Below are 12,956 nucleotides of genomic sequence, written 5' to 3' on the forward strand. Positions count from 1 at the left end.
AAATGACACTCATGACAGCCATGCTGAATTATTATTAGATATACTGTAGATAGATGGTATATAATATAACTCAATTATGTTTCTACCAGGTGGATTGACCCTATAGAGACAGTGGGAGCCAATGAAGGAGACACCTACCGAACCTTCAGATGTCACTGACCAATTAAAAGTGGTCATCGAAAGACAGTACCACAGAACCTGAGACTGGCACAGGAAATGCTGAATTATGCTCCATTCGCGGAAGGGCGTAAAGAAGAATATTATAAATTGAGGATGAACAGTTGCAAAATTGTGACTGCACCTCTATATTTGTACTGGCTCTTAACACCATGAACCTATTGAAAGTAGACACTGATTCTTGTTCAGAAAATCTCTGTCATGAAAAAAAAAAGAAAACTGCTTTTTGTTTGTTATAATTGTCCCATGTCTTTTCATTGTGGCCCATTTGAAACAAACAACGTACAGCCTATGCATATACTGATCACCTCTCTGTCAAAGGTGGACGGTGAATTCAACAGTTATTTAAGGTTTTTGATTGAGAATGCCTGCAAGTCATTTAACTTTTCAAGACTGTTTTAGGAGGGAAAGGGAAAGGCTATACAGACACACCTGACCTGCAAACTGACATTTAACTTCAGAATTGGTTAGGGTCAGGGTTAAGGGTTTAGTGGGGGTCAGCTAAGGATCCGTTTTGGCGGTTTGCAGGTCAGCAGTGCCAGGGGTGATGGATGTGCTGCCGCTTGATGGACGTTCTATTGTAGCAAAGTACCACGAGCACAGCAACAGTATTGTTTACCCTAGCAACGGGCTGCTCCCTGTGTTTTTTTTTACTGGTGAAGAACAAGAACTCGGATAGCTAGCATCCCCCCGATGGCTATCTTTTGAGATTTTGGAAGTTTTAACGTTTGGGAAAAGTGTTGATAAACAACCTTAACTTAACCACGACAGTGGTGCGTATTGGGTGTTAGCAATCTGTTTTCACCACAGGACCGTTTTTCTGTTGAGTTGTTAGGAACGCAAGAAAAATGGCAGAGGGAGCACTGAACAACCAAAGGGAGCACACAGCGATCTGCTTCAAGGCCTTTATGCTCAAGAATAGTACAAAAAGCAACCTCAACCTGTGAGTATTTATATGATTGCCATGGTGGGTAGTGAAGGTGGCGTGCTAGTTAAGTGAGTATGACACTGTTCTCCAACCTTTCCAGCTATGACCATCTTTCACGATTACTGACCAAGGTGATGGATGAGCGTCCAGAAAATGTGGTTGACATAATTGAAGACATGAGCCGTGAGGTGAAGCAGGAATTTCTGCAGGACAAGCAGAGCACCTTGAGAGACATGCCACTGGCAACGGCTGCACAGCTCCTGGCTGAGCAGCAGAGGTTACTGTTTTCACGGAGAGGGGGTGATGATGGAGAACAAGAGGAGGAACTGGTAAGAGAAGAAATGACCCAGGTCCTTGCACATTCACTTTACCAAGACTGATTTGGGGAATGAATGAGCAAGTTGTATAGTGTAATCAATAATTATTTCAACCCGTCTGTGTCTCATTAGGTAGAAACACCGCTTCCCAATGTGAGTGAGCTTGGCTTCTTCCTCGAGCAGGCTGGAGTGGGACTGGGTAGAGAGGAGATGCTGATGGTCTTCCTGGCACTCAAGCAGCTGGTGGATTCCCAACCGCTAGTGCGCTGCCGACTTTGGGGCAAAATCCTGGGCACAGGGGGCAACTATCTTGTTGCTGAGTGCGAGTACAGAGAGGGGGAGGAGGAGGAAGAGGGTAATGAGGAAACAGTGGAAGATGAGGAAAGAGATGGAGAACCTCGGGATGATGATGAGGAAGCTGATGTGGTGGAAGTGGTGAGTTACTGAAAACATGACTGTCTTACAGTATGTTGCTTTCATATTACGTTTCTTCTTGTATGAAAAGTTTATGATGACTTTGCATTTTTAGATTGATACGCTCCCAAGATCCACCTTCAAGCCCCCGCCTGTGGTGCCAAAGGAGGACAATCGCACAGGTGTGAACAAGTTTACTTACTTTGTGTGCAGAGAGCCTGGCCTTCCCTGGGTGAAGCTGCCCACTGTCACTCCCACCCAGATCACAGCCGCACGCCACATCCGCAAATTCTTCACAGGGAGACTGGATGCCCCCATCATCAGCTATCCTCCTTTTCCTGGCAATGAGGCCAACTATTTGCGAGCCCAAATTGCTCGCATCTCTGCCGGCACACAGGTCAGTCCCCTCGGGTTCTATCAGTTTGCAGAGGAGGAAGGTGAGGAGGAAGAGGAGGGAGCCCGAGACAGCTTTGAAGAGAATTCTGACTTTGAGGGAATTCCTGTTCCTGAAATGGCAGAATCACTATCCACCTGGGTGCATCATGTCCAGCACATCCTTCAACAGGTAACATTCCTTTTCTAATGTGATTCTGACAAGCCATTTTTAACCCATTTTTTGTGCCCTGAAAATGATCACATGGCCTCTCCTAGGGTCGCTGTGTGTGGGTGAACCTGGCTGACAAGCCTGAGGATGACTTTGAGGAGGAAGGAGATGAAGAGGAGAAGGAGGAGGAGCCTGATGAGCCTGATCCAGAGGTGGGGCCTCCCCTCCTCACTCCACTCTCTGAGGATGCAGGTCAGTATATTCCAGCGGAGAACAACTGCCCCCTCTCATTGAAGCCATGGAAGTTAAAGTCCAACCGCGGTACTGAAGGCATTATTTGCACAAAACAGGACCCCCATTATAGTGAATGGAAATATGTCAATCTTCGTGTAAATAAATATAACATTTGAAGATTATGTTAAAATCGCACAGAGAAGGAGTTATAACAGTAATTTAGTTGCTAATGGCAGCCTGCAGTACCCCGGTCGGCCTTCAACTTGAGGTAATCAATGAGAGGTGGCAGCACTGACTGAGCTAGCCTGCAACGCCACTTCCTGGAGTAGCTTCAAACAGAAGCGACAATAAGCAAAGACAGTAGGGTATGAAGATAGGCTTAAACTGCTTCTCCAATAGAAATCCCTGATCAAACTTGTAGCAAGAAACACAGACTGTGCAAGCCGTCAAATCAAAGGCACTCATTTTTGATGAAAATAAAAACGTGTCAGCGTGTCACTTTCACAAGGTTGGAGTAATAACATGTTGAAATGCACATGACATTGGCTCAAATCGAGGTTGTGCCTTTAGATTTAGAGAAAATTCACAACTAAGGAAGAATTTTTCACTTCTCTCATTGACCTCTCAAACGCCAAACCCTGGTCTGCTAAGTCTGCTTCGCAAGCATTCCCAGAAGTCTGGCAATGTTTTGTCTATGGGTTTAGAAACTCTGCTATAAGGACACAGCTGACGCTTACACCGACTCCATGGTTTGGGGGTGCTGTCGAGAAATATCTGCCAACGGGCGAAGGAGGGGGGGGATTGAGGAAAAATAATGACCTGCTCATTAGTCACCAGGAATAATAAAGACTTAGTTCACCGATTTAGCTGAAAAAACACGACGGCCAGAGTAATGAAGGCATAGTTACATTTTTTTTAATGATATATAGTTTTGGCATTACAATTTATCAGGGGATGCTGCAGCACCCTCAGGACCCCTACTTCCCGCGGCTATGACCGACTAGACGAAACCTTAACCAAACCCTTAACCCAGACCCTAACCTAATTTTGATCAATTCTGACATTTTATATCAGTTTGGGCGTCAGGCGTATCCTTATAGCCTTTTTTCAGCTCAAACTGCACATTTTATGTCTCCATCACATGCCATCTTAACCAACATCATTTGGCTTCAATGCGCTATTGAGTCTTCACATAGGAATGAATGGTGTCACGTGAGCGATGGCTTTGTCCATTCATATATAATCATTGGTCTATTCTCAGTCTATTGGCTGGCCTACATTTTCACTCCATGCTGGTGGCATGTCTATTATGATTATGTGTTAAACTCCTTTCAACTGCATGATGTGTATGCATTTCAGAGACTACCAACACCCCTCCCTGGAGCTCCAAGATGTCCTCCACCCTCATCTCTCAGTTTGCTATTGCAGTGCTGCGCTCAAACCTCTGGCCGGGAGCTTATACTTATGCCAGTGGAAAGTAAGATTGAGTGTCATTTATTTATTTGTAGAACTTTGTAGGGGTAATGTATTATATATTATTATAACTGTGGGATACAGACAATATCCCCAATCGAATAAATATGTTTTTGTTTGTTTACTAAATTAGGAAGTTTGAGAACATCTACATTGGTTGGGGCCTGAAATTTGCAGGGGAAGGGTACATCCCAACTGTTCCAACAATGCCCCAGAGAGAATACCCCAGTGGGCCAGAGATCACAGAGTCCCTGGACCCCAGTCTGGAGGAAGAGCAAGCCCTGAAAGCAACCCTGGAGGAGCAGAGGGCTGCCCAAGAAGAGACAGAGGCCTTGGGTGAAGATGAAGAGGAGGAGGAAGAAGAGGATGATTAAAGATGACTTTGTAGTTAACAAACACTACATTACAAAATAGGCAACATTTACTGTTGACTAAAGCCCGAGGGCTCTGTTCAATCCGCGTCGCAAAGTTCAGCTTTACAGCGTAATTGACATTTAAAGGCAATGTTCCGGCTTTAGCTGAGACTGCATTCATGGTAAACGCCGCCTATGTCTGCTCAAAATTACCTTTACATTTCTACTGCGGAATCTGTAACGCTTCAGCGATAGATTAAATAGAGCCCCTAATTTATTAAGAGCAAATAAAACAATTCGTACAGCAATGTCCACTGAGAGAACAATGCTTGTACATGTTTTTTTTTATTAGTCATTTTTTAAAGATTATACAGACAAACAGGTAGAGAGCAAAACACACACTGATCCCCTACCAAATCCAACCCACCCTCACCCACCACGATCCAACAGTGTCCCACCCCAATACCAGGTTTTAATGAAACAATGTTTGTGCATTTAATTGACATACTTTTGTAGACATCAGACCGTAGTCAGATGTGTTGGCAAGGCAGACTTCACTGTTTATTACTTTCCACATGAAGCAGGCAAGTAACTGAATACCTCAGTAATTGCTCCTGTCCTTAATTGGCCATGTCAGAACATGTGGGGTGAGCCTTCAATAAGTATATGCAGTACCAGTCAAGAGTTTGCACACACCTACTCATTCCAGGGTTTTTCTTTATTTTTGCTATTTTCTACATTGTAGAATAATAGTGAAGACATCAAAACTATGAAATAACACATATGGAATCATGTAGAAACCCAAAAAGTGTTAAACAAATCAAAATATGTTTTATATTTGAGATTCTTCAAATAGTCACCCTTTGCCTTGATGATAGCTTTGCACACTCGTGGCATTCTCTCAACCAGCTTCATGAGGTAGTCTTCTGGAATGCATTTCAATTAACAGGTGTGCCTTGTTGAAAGTTAATTTGTGGAATGTCTTTCCTTCTTAATGCATTTGAGTCAATCAGTTGTGTTGTGACAAGGTAGGGGTGGTATACAGAAGATAGCCCTATTTGGTAAAATACCAAATCCATATTATGGGAAGAACAAATAAGCAAAGATAATGACAGTCCATCATTCAGGAAATGACAGTCCAGCAATCAGGAAAACTTCAAGAACTTTGAAAGTTTCTTCAAGTGCAGTCGCAAAAACCATCAAGCACTGTGATGAAACTGGCTCTCATCAGGACCGCCACAGGAAAGGAAGACCCAGAGTTACCTCTGCTGCAGAGGATAAGTTCATTAGAGTTACCAGCCCAAATAAATGCTTAAGAGTTCAAGTAACAGACACATTTCAACATCAACTGTTCAGAGGAGACTGCGTGAATCAGGACTTTATGGTTGAATTTCTGCAAAGAAACCACTACTAAAGGACACCAATAAGAAGAAGAGACTTGCTTGGGCCAAGAAACACGAGCAATGGACATTAGACCGGTGGAAATCTGTCCTTTGGTCTGATGAGTCCAACCAGCATGGCTGCCACAGCATTCTGCAGCGATACGCCATCCCATCTGGTTTGCGCTTAGTGGGACTATCATTTGTTTTTAAACAGGACAATGACTATTTGACCAAGGAGAGTGCTGGAGTGCTGCATCAGATGACCTGGCCTCCCCAATCACCCGACTTCAACCCAATTGAAATGGTTTGGGATGAGTTGGACCGTAGAGTGAAGGAAAAGCAGCCAACAAGTGCTCAGCATATATGGGAACTCCTTCAAGACTGTTGGGAAAGCATTCCAGGTGAAGCTGGCTGAGAGAATGCCAAGAGTGCAAAGCTGTCATCGGGGCAAAGGGTGGCTACTTTGAACACTTTTTTGGTCACTACATGATTCCATATGTGTTATTTCATAGTTTTGATGTCTTCATTATTATTCTACTATGGTAAAAAGAAAGAAAACCCATTGAATGAGTATGTGTGTCTAAACTTTTGACTGGTACTGTATATCTCTAAAACCATAAAAGAGCATGACAGAAACAAGGTAGAGAATAAGAAGGACAGATTTTTTATTAATTTGGCATAAAAATAAAACACAGAATGCATGGCAATGTAACGCAATAGTTAAAACATTTCATTATTTATGAATCTCTGCTAACCCTGTGAATTAGGTTAAAAACCATTCTGTAAATGAAAGTAAGCAGGATCATTAACTATCATCATCCTTCTGTTTAATCTGTTGCGCTGTAATACAGATGTTTGACTAATGTGTAATGGATATACAGTTCAAGTTGTAAGTTTACATACACCTTAGCCAAATTTTCCCAATTCCTGACATTTAATCATAGTAAAAATTCCCTCTCTTAGGTCAGTCAGGATCACTGCTTTATTTTAAGAATGTGAAATGTCCGAATAATATAGAGAGAATGATTTATTTCAGCTTTTATTTCTTTCATCACATTCCCAGTGGGTCAGAAGTTTACATACACTCAATTAGTATTTGGTAGCATTGCCTTTAAATTGTTGAACTTGGGTCAAACGTTTTAGGTAGCCTTTCACAAGATTCCCACAATAAGTTGGGTGAATTTTGTCCCATTCCTCCTGACAGAGCTGGTGTAACTGAGTCAGGTTTGTAGGCCTCCTTGCTCGCACACACTTTTTCAGTTCTGCCCACACATGTTCTGTACGATGAGGTCAGGGCTTTGTCCAATACCTTGACTTTGTTGTCCATTTTGCCACAACTTTGGAAGTATGCTTGGGGTCATTGTCCATTTTGAAGACCCATTTGCAAGCAAGCTTTAACGTCCTGCCTGATGTCTTGAGATTTTGCTTCAACATATAGAATTTTCCTCCATCATGATGCTATCTATTTTGTGAAGTGCACCCGTCCCTCCTGCAGCAAAGCACCCCCACAACATGATGCTGCCTCTCCCATGCTTCACGGTTGGGATTGTTTTCTTCGGCTTGCAAGCCTCCCCCTTTTTCCTCCAAACGTAACAATGGTCATTATGGCCAAACAGTTCTATTTTTGTTTCATCAGACCAGAGGACATTTCTCCAAAAGTATGATCTTTGTCCCCCATGTGCAGTTGCAAACCGTAGTCTGGCTTTTTTATGGCGGTTTTGGAGCAGTGGCATCTTCCTTGCTGAGCGGCCTTTCAGGTTATGTCGATATAGGACTCGTTTTACTGTGAATAAAGATACTTTTGTACCTGTTTCCTCCAGCATCTTCACAAGGTCCTTTGCTGTTGTTCTGTGATTGATTTGCACCTTTCGCACCAAAGTACGTTCATCTCTAGGAGACAGAACGCGTCTCCTTCCTGAGCAGTATGACGGCTGTGTGGTCCCATGGTGTTTATACTTGCATACTATTGTTTGTACAGATGATTGTTGTACCTTCAAGTGTTTGGAGATTTCTCCTAAGGATGAACCAGACTTGTGGAGGTCTACAATTTTTTTCTGAGGTCTTGGCTGATTTCTTTAGATTTTCCCACAATGTCAAGAAAAGATGCAGTTTTGAAGGTCGGCCTTAAAATGCATCCACAGGTACACCTCCAATTGACTCAAATTATGTCAATTAGCCCATCAGAAGCTTCTAAAGCTATGACATCACTTTCTGGAATTTTCCAAGCTGTTTTAAGGCACAGTCAACTTAGTGTATGTAAACGTATGACCCACTGGAATTGACAGTGAATTATAAGTGAAATAATCTGTAAACAATTGTTTCATACTTGTGTCATGCACAAAGTAGATGTCCTAACCAACTTACCAAAACTATAGTTTGTTAACAAGAAATTTGTGGAGTGGTTGATAAACGAGTTTTGATGACTCCAACCTAAGCGTATGTAAACTTCCGACATCAACTGTATACTTTGCGTTACCTCTTATTAAATCAAGCCACAAGATCATTTGATCATTTAAAACAAAATGTTTAATCAAAGATTAGTCAAGATGGGAAATAAATAAAAATGGTTATGTGCAAGATTGTAATAAGCCACCACCTTTATGCACATGGTCAGGCTGCTAGGAATCATCTTAGTTCTACCCATAGCACTGAGGTAAATCAAACTCCCTGTGTGGGAATTTAAAGCAATTTCCTTTGGAATGACAACATATAAATAGTATCTATTGAATAATTAATTCAACATGTTAACATTTAAGAGATCAATAAATAATTAAAAAGGGAATGGCTGCTAGCAGACTCCTCTGAAATAATGTATACTCTTCTACAGAGTTGAAAAATGTTTACCATCTCTTCCAAAGTCGAAACCCAATATAAGATGCCCAACAAAAACGTCTTTGGCTGATGACTTTCCTATTGTCTAAAACAAGAGCAGCATTGAGCAATGCCCAACATACTTCAAATAAGTAAATTAGAAGCCTTGACATTTTACAACTGAAACACTGTTTAACAAACCAGTTCATGACAGTTTGTTCCAGTACTATATAATGTTGCCTCTGGAAATGTCCAGGACGTACATTACCTAAAAGTATGAGCACTTTAAGAGTGACGTGGAGTTACTGTGACAGAAAACAACACATGACAAGAAATAAACCACGACAATGTTTAGTCTCAGGTAATTATCCATCTTATTTGGATGGGATAGCTAATAGCTACACTTCATTATCTACCTGGTGCTATTCTACACAGGATTTTGTCAGTAGTTTTATCTTTGGGGTCTGGGCCAGGACCCTAATTGCTTGACAACACATCAGAGATTAATAGATAGACAGGAAACACTCATTTAAAGGGTTCAATGCCTGTGATTAAAGGATGAGACCAGCCAGAGAGAAAAATGGAAAGTTATTCAGGAATGTGACATGAAAAATATATATATATATATGGTGGTAAACTTCCAGGTGTGTTCTGATGGATTGGCAGGGGGAAGGATTAGCGAAGGTCGCTCTCATCATCCTGTATTTGTTTCTTGATCCGAAGTAACATAGTGGTGTTCCACTGATCCAATCTTGAGATGGAGTCAAAGTCTTTCACCTGTTAGAGAAGGAGAACTGGTTTAATAGACAAACATAATTTAAAGATGAAATTCTGTCATCATGGAATGGCATGAGAAAAACCTACCGCATCAGTGAATGCATCCACATCATGTTCCTCATATGCATCCAGAAGTTTCTGTTAAAATTACAGCAGAAGACATTTTATTGTATACCGTCACAATACGTATCCCTCATTAAATGTGTCATGTTTGCTTTTATATCCACTCAGATTTAAAGCCATTCAAAGAGAAAATAAAGCAGAAATACAAAACGCAAACATAGTGACCCATGATTTGATAATAGATCTACCTTAACCAGTTTGCATTCTCTAGCGTCTGAGAAGGCTGGGAACATTTCCTCATATCTCTGTACAGACAGCTGACGGTAGACAACAGATCAGAGCAAAGTCAAAACTACTACATAGAGGTAAAGTGTTGATGTGTAGGTATGAGGAAAATAAAGACTCACCCTTGCATTAAGCATGTCCACACAGAAGTGACAAAGAGCTGCTTTGAAGAAGTGGTCTTTAGTGCCATACTTCAACAGGACGCTGTCCATTGCATATGTTCCGATCTAAGCATCACACGAAACAAACTCATAAAAAAGGTAATTGGGAAAGCCCACTATGGCAGTTAATTGGTCATTTAATAGACATGCATGGTTAAATACACACCTGTTCATAAATTTCAATGGCTTTTTGGTACTGTTCCAGTTGGGCAGCATAGGTGGCTACTTTCAAAAGGCACTTATTTGCAGCACTACAATTAGATTGGCAGGAAAATAATCAGTTCAAAAGACACACAACACTAAAAGAAATGTATGAAAAGTGGGATGGAATAGACCAATAAAACCATAAGAGATTATGCCAGAACATTGAAACACCTGTTTGACTCCTCCCCTTTGTAGTAATCTGCTGCCTGTTCATAGTGAGCAATGGCCTGTGGATTAAAGATGCACATGTACTAGTCATGGCCTCTTATTAATATCAAAGGCTGAAATATGTGAAATATTTGAAAAAGTACATTACAGGATACAACACTCTATAAGGCTCTGGTAACTGACCTTATCAACATCTAACAGCTCACTCTCGTAGATCTCAGCAATAGATATGTGGTGTTTGGCTGCAATAGTGAAACGGCCCTGCAGACCAGAAGAGGTGAAATTATAATCAACACCATACAGCTAGTGCTCCTGAACACTAGGCACAATTTTACTGTGTAGTAAATGCAGAAATACTCCTAGCTTCTCACCATGTCTGTGTAAATTTCAATGGCTTGGTTCAGGCAGTTGATGGCCTCTGTGGAGATAAAAAAGTACATTCAAATAGAATCGAAGTCAAACAGGAATCACTGTTTACCTTGGATCTTCAGTGTAGGATTCTAATAGGGCAGTGGTCGCCAACCGGTCGATCGCCAAACATTGCAGTAAAAAACCCAACGATAAAGCCTTGTGTTCCTATTTTTTTTTATTAGTCTTGGGCTGTTGGTGGTAGGTGCAGCCAATTCAGCTGCCCTGCGCGCCAGGTAAGCAAACTGTTGCCATTTCATGTATCTGAAGGTACAAACTCTGCCTTCCCGGTGGGCATGGAGAGGAAATCAAGTGCACTATGCCACCCATGGCCAATCAGATTGCTCAGATGACCGAGTCTGCAGTAACGTAAGCAGGCAAAATAAATCTATCACAAAATTTATACTGAGATTTCAAAACGTTTAAAACCATGACTAGAGAGCAAAGAGCTGCTGTTTTTATTGGTGAGTTCATGTTTAAGTTCTTACTCAGCACTGTCAACACTTTTATAAGCCATAAAATGTACATTCTTTCTATTTCCACTCAACATTACAACAGGCAGTGCAGCAGTAATGAATGAGTAGGAAAGTGTATCTATAGGCTTGTGTTGTTATTATTAGCGACTTGGGTGTTTTTTAAATTCAAGGAATATTTCACTTTCTCTGTTCATATGAGTAACATGAATTTGTGCATAGGGCAGAGTTTCGCCATCAGCTGGAAGACGGTGTCCCTTTTTGGTCAGTGGAGGAAAGGGAGAGCGGAGGGATGTTGAGAGACGGATCCTCAGTCTACTGCTCTCTCCCTCCACTGAGACTGACCATCAGATGCAGACACCATCAGCCCAGTAAAATGATTTAAATGTATGCTCACTCAGCTGTGCCTCACAAGTAATACAACAATATATCTATTACTGGTGTGATCATATAGCATACCTCAAATTTTGAAATATAATTGTTTTAAATGTCACGAACAACAATGCATTGGCAGGTAAATTAAAGCAAAGCCAGTATGTGGTGATAATGTATTGGGCCTATAGCTTACTGCAAACCTCATCGCTACAGTACTGTTTTTAATTGGTTATTGTTGCATAGGCTTACATTTTTTAAAGTCATGTTAATTAAAAATCAGAGTGGTAGATTGCAGCATGCATTTTGACTCAGAAAGTGATCTTGACCAAAAGGTTGGTGACCACTGTAATAGGGCATACACAGTGGCACAAATTATTCAACAATTGAGGATATAATACAATTTATATGTAATGTCTGTTCCATAAACCCAACTATAATTTTGATAATGAAATTGTAATCGCTTTAGTAAAATGGGATGTACCTTGTGGGTCTGCTTTTTTGAAAGCATTGCCTGCATTAAGTAAGTTGATGGCTCCATCAAGTTTGTTGTCCATCTGCAGATGGAGGTGTGCTGCTTGGGAGAATGCGTTACCAGCAGCTGGAACAAAATGTGAACCAATATTAGGTTGGTTACATCCAACATAATCCCTCTCGTTCTAAATGTCCACTATAAAACCAAATCTTACCACTCCAATTTTTGGCCATTTTGAACATGTTTGCTGCCCTCACATACATGTCACACGCTTCCTCATATTTCCGGGATGAACCTCTGGAGAAATACACAGATAATGCTGTTTAGACCTTACGAATACTACATATCAATAATAAACATGTTTGGCATGGCAATGAACGAACAAGGAACACATTTGATATAGCCAGGCTAGATGAGAAGGGAATATTTGACTGAATACTCCCTGTGGCTCACAATTTGGTGTAGCATAGCTAACTAGTCAACGTTGTCACCGTATATATAATTATTCTTAGGTGAGTACTTTCGTAGATCCATACTTTGATGTTAAAATACATATGGGATGGTGATCTGAATTAGTCGTAGCTAGCTAATACAAATCAAATAAGCTAACTAGGATAGCTAAACTTATTTGGCACATACCCGAACAAAGCCCCAAATCCTCGTGAGGATTTCATCTTTTTATCAGCCTCAGCGATGAGAGCCAAAGCCTCCTTCTCTTTCCCAGAATTATCCATATTTTTTAAACAATTTATTCTTCGTTAGCTCTGGAAATTGTACGTGGTATTCAATGCAGACCACAGTAAGCTCTGTATTTACATTTAGCCACGCGTCACATCCGTTGTTATTATACCGTAACGTCACACTGAAGCCGGAAGTACAAATCAGGTGATCTGTCATAAAAACACGTGATGGTAGGCAACACTGGGTGTTTCGTCTG

At 41.1% G+C, this 12,956-nt stretch overlaps 2 protein-coding genes across 2 annotated transcripts; one reads left to right on the forward strand and one right to left on the reverse strand.

Annotated features, from left to right (window-relative positions):
- The first annotated feature begins 828 nt into the window (after window positions 1–828).
- LOC115136415 (radial spoke head protein 6 homolog A-like) lies at window positions 829–8,328 on the forward strand. Its single transcript, XM_029671996.2, has 7 exons — window positions 829–1,120; window positions 1,206–1,434; window positions 1,555–1,857; window positions 1,952–2,401; window positions 2,488–2,632; window positions 3,974–4,091; window positions 4,221–8,328. Exons 1-7 carry the CDS (start codon window positions 1,026–1,028, stop codon window positions 4,459–4,461), a joined length of 1,581 nt encoding a protein of 526 aa, XP_029527856.1. The 5' UTR covers window positions 829–1,025; the 3' UTR covers window positions 4,462–8,328.
- On the reverse strand, window positions 8,326–12,856 carry LOC115135576 (alpha-soluble NSF attachment protein-like). The gene is made up of 11 exons (XM_029670401.2): window positions 12,659–12,856; window positions 12,234–12,316; window positions 12,029–12,145; window positions 10,663–10,709; window positions 10,475–10,552; window positions 10,295–10,350; window positions 10,086–10,170; window positions 9,881–9,985; window positions 9,722–9,790; window positions 9,498–9,548; window positions 8,326–9,410 (listed from the first exon to the last, which is right to left on the reverse strand). The coding sequence occupies exons 1-11, from the start codon at window positions 12,751–12,753 to the stop codon at window positions 9,309–9,311; spliced, it is 888 nt and encodes a 295-aa protein (XP_029526261.1). The 5' UTR covers window positions 12,754–12,856; the 3' UTR covers window positions 8,326–9,308.
- Window positions 12,857–12,956: the final 100 nt, after the last annotated feature.

Source organism: Oncorhynchus nerka, linkage group LG10, assembly GCF_034236695.1.
Source record: "Oncorhynchus nerka isolate Pitt River linkage group LG10, Oner_Uvic_2.0, whole genome shotgun sequence".
In the NCBI taxonomy this organism is placed as follows: Eukaryota; Metazoa; Chordata; class Actinopteri; order Salmoniformes; family Salmonidae; genus Oncorhynchus; species Oncorhynchus nerka.

What these genes read in the sequence shown, in the direction of transcription:
- LOC115136415 (XM_029671996.2), top strand. Translation starts at nt 1,026, where the DNA reads ATGGCAGAGGGAGCACTGAACAACCAAAGGGAGCACACAGCGATCTGC. An exon ending in TCCACTCTCTGAGGATGCAG is followed by an intron (nt 2,633 to 3,973) that starts GTCAGTATATTC and finishes TATGCATTTCAG; the next exon opens with AGACTACCAACACCCCTCCC. An exon ending in TATACTTATGCCAGTGGAAA is followed by an intron (nt 4,092 to 4,220) that starts GTAAGATTGAGT and finishes TTACTAAATTAG; the next exon opens with GAAGTTTGAGAACATCTACA.
- LOC115135576 (XM_029670401.2), bottom strand. Translation starts at nt 12,753, where the DNA reads ATGGATAATTCTGGGAAAGAGAAGGAGGCTTTGGCTCTCATCGCTGAG. An exon ending in AAAGGGGAGGAGTCAAACAG is followed by an intron (nt 10,171 to 10,294) that starts GTGTTTCAATGT and finishes ATCTAATTGTAG; the next exon opens with TGCTGCAAATAAGTGCCTTT. An exon ending in TGGACATGCTTAATGCAAGG is followed by an intron (nt 9,791 to 9,880) that starts GTGAGTCTTTAT and finishes GTCTACCGTCAG; the next exon opens with CTGTCTGTACAGAGATATGA.